This window comes from Salvelinus namaycush, chromosome 23, assembly GCF_016432855.1.
Source record: "Salvelinus namaycush isolate Seneca chromosome 23, SaNama_1.0, whole genome shotgun sequence".
NCBI classification, from domain to species: domain Eukaryota; kingdom Metazoa; phylum Chordata; class Actinopteri; order Salmoniformes; family Salmonidae; genus Salvelinus; species Salvelinus namaycush.
The window spans coordinates 44571117-44579549 of NC_052329.1; the positions used below are offsets into that span (position 1 = coordinate 44571117).

The 8433-nt window shown below is 43.3% G+C and overlaps 1 protein-coding gene across 1 annotated transcript; it reads left to right on the forward strand.

The window, feature by feature from the left end:
* The first annotated feature begins 678 nt into the window (after nt 1–678).
* Nucleotides 679–7321, forward strand: ostn (osteocrin). The gene is made up of 3 exons (XM_038961714.1): nt 679–777; nt 2037–2257; nt 7237–7321. Exons 1-3 carry the CDS (start codon nt 679–681, stop codon nt 7319–7321), a joined length of 405 nt encoding a protein of 134 aa, XP_038817642.1.
* Nucleotides 7322–8433: the final 1112 nt, after the last annotated feature.

Consider the following 8433-nt stretch of genomic DNA (forward strand, 5'->3'; position numbering starts at 1 on the left):
TACTGTATATCATACTTTTCAGGTTTCTACTTTACAGACTTACATTTTCAATATGTAGTTCTCAAAATCTGTAGTAGACAAATTAGTTTACATGTCAAATCTATAGGTTTACCAAACGTTTCAGTGATCATCAATTAAGAGCAGTCGGATTAAGTAACACTACAATGTCTTTTAACAACAACAAAAAATAATCATATCAAAAGTAACTTGAGCATTGCCTTGTGAAAGTCAATTACTTTATATGAACATGTATTGCAATGTATTTCTAGATGGAACACTGATTAAGTTTGGTGAAAAAGTGACCGATTTTTTTGTTTGTTTTGAAACGAGTTTTGAAACAACTTCGTTTTTGATGATCGGTTTTAAGATTTGTACTAAAATTTGTAAAAATGTACCACATACCTTAGAAAATTGCACCAAATCGATAAAAAAAAACTAAGTGAGAACTATGTATGGGTTATACTGCTTAAATTTGTATAAAGTGTGTATTGTATGTAACAACTATTATTGTTTTTCGTTAATATGTTATAACGTTATAGCTTTGATTTCATGTTCTGTACGCTGTAAAGTGCAGATGTGTATGTCTGATCCTGATCTCTGTGTGTGTGTGTGTGTGTGTGTGTGTGTGTGTGTGTGTGTGTGTGTGTGTGTGTGTGTGTGTGTGTGTGTGTGTTTCAGATGCTGGGGTGCGGTTGTGTGCTTCTCTCGTGTCTCCTGATGGTGACTCTGTTCCACTGCAGCGTAGACAGCCTTCGCCTCACCCAGGAGAGCCCAGAGGTGAGATCAGGATAGTGTGTGTGTGTGTGTGTGTGCTATATGGGTTCACCCGGTCACATATGAGTTCCATGTATCAGTAACTACTGTATAACTGGGGCCAAGTGACCTGACCAGGAAGAACCCCTGACCCTGAACATAATAATATAATAGTATTATAGAAATCTCCTAGCGCCTGTGTGGTCTAGACTTGGGTTCAAATAGTATCAAGCTGTGCTTCATTGAGCTTGCTTGGGGCAATGAAACGTATGGAATAGTCCCAAAAGTGCAAACTAAGTTCAACTGGCATGCAAGCTTAAGCAAACACTCAAGGTATTTGAAAGAAGGCAAATCCTATTGGAACCCAATTGTGGTGTGCTCCTCGTTCCCACACCAGGATAGTAAACTGGCCGAGGGGAGGAGCGCCCCCCTTCCCCTTAGTCCTTGATCTTCGTTGTCTGCAGATCTGTAAGGTGGAAGAAATATGGTGGAAGCTCCATCATTACACTGCTTACACCTATCCAAACCCTTCCGATCTACAAACACTGAATTGTGAAGAGTTAGGGCCAAGGGGAAGGTGCAAGGAGCAACCTGGATCCAGCTAAGAAAGTGCTGTTAGTGAGTGAGTGATTGAGGACACGCGCGCGCGCACGCAGAGTGAGGGAGGTCCAGGCAGAAGAGTTGGGGAAGGTACTGTATCTGCACGGCCACGGCCGGTGGTGGCTGTGTTATTCTGTCTCTCATCGGGATGGTCAGAACATTTTCTCTCCCTGATCTGATTATGTGGAACGAAATGGCGAGATGACGGTCTGTCATCGCCGCTGTGGCGCTGCCTGGGCTGAGCTATAAATACCACAGAGCGCTGTTCCCAGGAGAGGCAGAAACAACAGCCACGTCAGAGAGGGACAAGGGAGGGGGGACACGGGGGACGTTCTGTCTGTCTATATATCTGTCTGTCTGTCTTCTTGGCTCGCTGTCTGTCTGCTTAGCTATCTGTCTGTCAAAATGCTAGCAGATACTATAGACTTCCAGTCATTGCGCTAATGCAATTTAGCAATTGCGCTAGCGCTAGTTAGCAACTTCCTTCAAACTGCACGCAGAGACATACAAATGGTATCCATAAGTTCATCTGACTCTGGGGAAGTAAATAAAGGGCCTCATTGCCAAAATCCTTAAGTATCCCTTTGAGTATACCACAAAGCAAAAACATTTTGTGTGACAGCTAACGCTATTGTTAGAAGTTCTTATTGACTTTCTGTGTTTTCCTATTGCTGTTGTTGTAGTACCTGGACCCGGTGGTTCTGGAGGAGTCAGGCCTGCAGCCCCGGTCCAGTGAGCAAAAGGCAGCAGGGGCTTTGACGGCCAAGTTACTACTACTTGACCACCTGGACCGCCTGGAGAACGACGTGATCGAGACCAAGATGAAGAGGAGCTTCCCAGGGTCCAACACTCCACTGGACCGCCTCTCCATCAGCACCATGGACCCTAAGGGCTCCAAGCAGAGGTAGGTACTAACCACTTAGAGAGAGAGACTTACATTTTGATGCTATTTATTAAGACATCAGTTAAGCACTTCCGTACTCCGCCCTGACGCACACACATGAACAGACCTACACACATATAGTTATTGGGGCAGTTTCCCGGGACACAGAATAATAAAATCAAATCAAACTTTATTTGTCACATGCGCCGAATACAACAAGTGTAGACCTTACCGTGAAATGCTTACTTACAAGCCCTTAACCAACAGCGCAGTTCAAGAAGAGTTAAGATAATATTTACCAAATAAACTAAAGTAAAATAGAATAAAAGTAACACAATAACAAGGCTATATACAGGGGGCACCGGTACCGAGTCAGTGTGCGGGGGTACACTGACCTACAGTTAATTTGTACATGTAGGTAGGGGTGAAGTGACTATGCATCGATGATAAACAGTGAGTAGCGGCAGTGTACAAAACAAATGGAGAGGGGGGGTGTCAATGTAAATAGTCCAGTGGCCATTTGATAATTGTTCATCAGTTTTACGGCTTGGGGGTATAAGCTGTTAAGGAGCCTTTTGGTCCTAGACTTGACGCTCCGGTACCGCTTGCCGTGGGGTAGCAGAGAAAACAGTCTATGACAATTTTTTGGGCTTTCCTCTGACACCGCCTATTATATAGGTCCTGGATGGCAAGGAAGCTTGGCCCCAGTGATGTACTGGCCTGTACGCACTACCCTCTGTAACGCCTTGTGTTCAGATGCCGAGCAGTTGACATATCAGGCAGTGATGCAACCGGTCAGGATCCTATTGATGGTGCAGCTGTAGAACATTTTGAGGATCTGGTGACCCATGCCAAATATTTTCAGTCTCCTGAGGGGGAAAAGGTTTTGTCGTGCCCTCTTCACGACTGTCTTGGTGTGTTTGGACCATGATAATTCGTTGGTGATGTGGACACCATGTAACTTGAAACTCTTGATCCGCTCCACTACTGCCCCTTCGGCCCGCCTTTTCCTGTAGTCCATGATCAGCTCCTGTGTCTTGCTCAAGTTCAGGGAGAGGTTGTTGTCCTGGCAACACATTGCCAGTTCTCTGACCTCCACCCTATAAGCTGACTCCTCGTTGTCAGTGATTAGGCCTACCACTGTTGTGTCGTCAGCAAACTTAATGATGGTGTTGGAGTCATGTTTGGCCACTTAGCCGTGGGTGAACAGGGAGTACAGGAGGGGACTAAGTACACACCCCTGAGGGGCCCCGGTGTGGAGGATCAGCGTGGCAGACGTGTTGTTGCCAACCCTTACCACCTGGGGGAGGCCTGTCAGAAAGTCCAGGATCCAGTTGCAGAGGGAGGTGTTTAGTCCCAGGGTCCTTCGCTTAGTGATGAGCTTGGTAGAAGTGATGGTGTTGAACGCTGAGCTGTAGTCAATGAACAGCATTCTCACATAGGTGTTCCTTTTGTCCAGGTGGGAAAGGGCAGTGTGGAGTGCGATTGAGATTTCATCATCTGTGAATCGGTTGGGGAGGTGTGCGAATTGGAGTGGGTCTAGGGTATCCGGGAGGATGCTGTTGATGCTTTCAAAGCACTTCATGGCTACCGACGTGAGTGCTACGGTGCGATAATCTTTTAGACAGGTTACCTTTGCTTCCTTGGGCACAGGGACTATGGTGGTCTGCTTGAAACATGTAGGTATTACAGACTCGGTCAGGGAGAGATTGAAAATGTCAGTGAAGACACTTGCCAGTTGGTCCGCGCATGCTTTGAGTACCCATCCTCGTAAGCAGTCTGGTCCCGCGGCTTTGTGAATGTTGACCTGTTTAAAGGTCTTGCTCACATCGGCTACGGAGAGCGTTATTGCACAGTCATCCAGCGCAGCTGGTACTCTCGTGCATGCTTCAGTGTTGCTTGCCTCGAAGTAGGCGTAAGGCATTAATGCGTCATTCACATGCTTGTGGGAAGTTGGAAACTGGGAGGATGGAAGTCTTTTTTTCTCTTCTTTTTTTAACCTTTATTTAACCAGGAAAAGCCCATAGAGACCCAGTCTCTTTTTCAAGGGAGACCTGGTCAAGAAGGCAGCAACAATCCATACATTACAGAATTAAAACATACAACAATACAATACAACAACATGATCCAGCCTAAAAAAAAGCATTTACACTCCTCCATAACAGAGTCTCCCATTAATATTTTAAATTAATTCAGTGGCACTAACATATCTAGATGAAGCATGGATTGTAGATTATTCCATGCGTCTGGTTCACAAGAAGAGAAAGAAGTCTTGCCTAATACTGTGAATGTCCTGGGGACTTTAAGTAGCAACCACCTAGCAGACCAGGTATGGTAACTGCCAGTGGTGAAGGAGACCAGACTACAGAGGTAAAGAGGAAGTTTACCCAAAAGGGCTTTGTAGATGAACACGTACAAATGTATCTTTCTGCACATATAAAGTGAGGTCCAACCTACCATTTGGTACAATGTGCAATGGTGGGTGAGTGACTTGGCATTTGTAATAAAGCGCAAGGATGCATGGTAAACAGAGTCCAGTCTCTGTAAGACGGAGGAGGTTGCATGCATATGCAACAAGTCACCATAATCAATTACAGAGAAAAGTGGCCTGAACAAGCTTCTTTCTAGCCATAAGTGGGAAGCAAGCCTTATTACGAAAATAAAAACCCAATTTCAATTTAAACTTTGTCACAAGATTATCCACATGAACTTTGAAGGACAACTTGTCATCCAACCAAATACCTTGGTATTTGCAGGATGACACTTTTTCAATGGATAAGCCACTAGATGTGACAATGGTAACGTTCTCTGGCAGAGCTCTAGCTCTTGTAAAGGTCATGAATTAAGTTTTTGTTTATTCAAGACCAGTTTGAGACCATAAAGGGAGGCCTGCAGTGAATGAAAAGCAGTCTGGAGCTCTTCAACAGCCTGGACCAGAGAAGGAGCACATGAATATATAACTGTATCATCTGCATATAGCGGTAATTTTGCTGGTTGCATCCCATTTCCTAAATCATTAATAAAAATTGAGAACAACACAGGAGCTAAAATGGAACCCTGGGGCACACCTCTATTAATCTCAAGAAAGCTAGACTTGTGATTGTCAGTATATACACATTGTGTTCTATCAGAAAGATAGTCCCTAAACCAATTTACTGCCAACGTTTCTGAGTCTAGCTAGCAACAATTCATGGTCAACTGAATCAATCCACATACAGAGCAGCACAACATTGCTTTTTATCAAGTCTGCAGTTGTGCTGCTGTGCCCCGATCTAAAGCCAGACTGAACCACGCTCAGTATGTTCTTTTCAATTAAGAAGTTTCTGTTCTGTCATGATTCTGTTTAGGTGGTTTTGAAGTGGGAACAATTCTTCAACCAATAACATTTTAGCTAGCTTTCTTAAAATGTACAATAGTCAAACTAGATCCATTATCCATATTGATTTGATTTGTTGTCATCTTTTGGTTGAAAAGATAAAAGGTCAATGGTGAAACGACACATAGGCGGCAACTCAGGTAACAACATTTTTTCTGAGTTCCCATCTGTAATTATGACTTGGAGGGTCGTTCAAGTGAAACTTTCCAGTCGGAACTGCAAACCTCTGGTAACTCCGATAGCATGTCAAGCCCCAAATAGCCTAATCCTGGAAAGCATTTTGAATGGAGATTCTTCATTGAACTTGCTTTTTATTCCAGGGCTAGGCTTAATCTGTGTCTAGGAAACTGCACATTGACTGCTATGAGGGATAATGCCATCCTATCGTGGAGTTTTTGTAGGGAAAGGGGGATACCCATCTGAATCAGAAAGGTGCCGGAGACAGCCGTAATCGACATCCACAACTTCAGCGCCCGGGGAACAGTGGGTTAACTGCCTTGCTCAGGGGGAGAACAACAGATTTTTACCTTGTCAGCTCAGGGATTCGATCCAGCAACATTTTGGTTACTGGCCCAATGCTCTAACCACTAGGCTACCTGCCACCCCACTTGTAACATACTGAGTGCGCAGACAGAGAAAAACAATATGAATGTCAACCTATCTGAATCAACTTTAAGCGAATTACATCATCAAGTCAACCTGTCCCCAATGGCCCAAAATCTCATTAGCAAGATGCATAAATAGAACATTAAAGAACAATTAATTGTCTTGGCTCTCTCTGCTGTACTGCTTTTCCTAAATGAGTAAAGACATATACATGCCTTAGTCATAGTTATCCTGATGAGAAATGTTGAGACCTGTGAAAGGTTTACCTACTGGACATTTACAAATAAAACCTTTGTTGAAAATGCATATATTGTATTAGTGAGTCCCACTTTATTTGACATTTCACTATGACATGAACATGAACATGACGGTGTTATAAGACCACCATCAGGTGCTCATGTGAGATGACGACCGTTGTCGTAACAGAGGTAGCAGGTTGCATTATGACTGTACTGATATAACACCCCTGACAGCATGGACAGCAACCTTCCTATTTCAGTGCATGGTAGTCTAAATGTCAAAGGGAAACAACACTTTCATATTCATTAAATTATTAAATTAGAATTAAAAAGAACGTCATTGTCCACGCAATGCGAACATTTGGCTTCAGTTTCACCACAAAAAATAGTTTACATATTTGTTTTTGATTTACCAGGTCATGCAATGCAATGTATTCCATTTGTCAAGAGTTTGATTCAGTAAATACACATAAAACTGATTTGAAATCCATTTTCAATTTGCAAGTTTATTCAAATTCGATTGACGATAAATTGATAAATCATGTTCTAAATGGAATATTCATATTTGAAATATCCACTACGATTAGGCTGTTACACATACAGCCAGTTTTCCAGACACAGATTAAGCATTTTCCAGGACTGAAAAGCATTCTCAATGGAGATTCTCCATTCAAAGAGCTTTTAAGTCCAGGACTAGGTTTAGTTAATCTGTATCTGGGAAACACCAGGCCTATAGAATAAGTGTAATGTAAATGGTGACAGTTTATCTCCCCCAACAGGAAAGTTGTTGAACTGCCACGGAGGCGAGTGAGTGTTCCTATTGACCGGATCGGAGTGGGCCGTCTACCTAGCAGCCGAGGGTAGACCCCCACCATCCACCCATCCCCTTACCTGGACAGGTAAAGGACAAGCCCACAGAGGTTTACACAGGGTCATGTTCATTAGGGAATGCAACAGTTTTAAAACATATTGCAACAGAAAAAATAGGGTTTCTTAATGGACAAGTCTTGGTAGTCCCTCTCTGTGTCAATCTGTTTCCTTCCGTTTAGTGCCTAATGAACACAACCCAGTTTTACCGCACACCATTATATACTGTACACAACAGTGTAATATGAATGACTTATAACATAGGGCCCTGTGACCCTGTGACAACTCTGGGCCCTAATAATGGGCAATAAGGAGGAGCAGGTCACAAGGCCAGGAAAAACATGTCCATTCTTATACATAGTGTAGCTACAAATACAGTAACTCTACAGTGGATCAGACCAGAAATAACTTATTCCTACAACAGTTTTTTTGAAGACATGACATTGAAGACCACCCAAGGTAATCTTTGTCTATTTTCTCAATTTTCCACAGGGGATTCTACCACAGGTAGAAGATGCATGGAAAGCACATCAACACCCCACGACCACTCTTGCTCTACCAACCCCCACCTCACCCCATCACCCTACATACGTACACTATGGCACAAATCACTTCCTCGTTATAGTTCTGATGTGATGTAAACTACCCCCCCCCTTCCTCCCCACTTCCTTACCCCGTAGTCAGTGGTGATACTGTGGGGGGATACAGTGTGGAAACATCCTAAAAAGCACATCACTACCATAGCAACACACATATTTACCCATAATGCCTGTGGGCACTCTTGCCTTTTTTGCTCGTTTGTAGTACATGCACACATGGTCTGTCTGTTCACTTTGACTGAAGGCTGACTGGGTGGCAATGGCCTTGACATTAAAAACTGATTATAAGACAACAACTGACTCAAGTGTTTTACTCTCATGTATTGGTACAACTTTGCATTGGTACTGTGATTGTTAATTGCTGACAGTTACAGTTTACACACATACTTAAGAAGACAGAGTAAAGTTGAATTGATTATATTTGAATTCACAATGTTGAAAGCACATTGACTGTCACACCCTGATCAGTTTCACCTGTCCTCGTTATTGTCTACCCCCCTCCAGGTGTCG

Excerpts from the sequence above, each read along its gene's own strand:
- ostn (XM_038961714.1), top strand. The coding sequence starts at position 679 with ATGCTGGGGTGCGGTTGTGTGCTTCTCTCGTGTCTCCTGATGGTGACT. Across the intron at positions 778-2,036 it reads TCACCCAGGAGAGCCCAGAG|TACCTGGACCCGGTGGTTCT; the intron begins GTGAGATCAGGA and ends CTGTTGTTGTAG. Across the intron at positions 2,258-7,236 it reads CCTAAGGGCTCCAAGCAGAG|GAAAGTTGTTGAACTGCCAC; the intron begins GTAGGTACTAAC and ends CTCCCCCAACAG.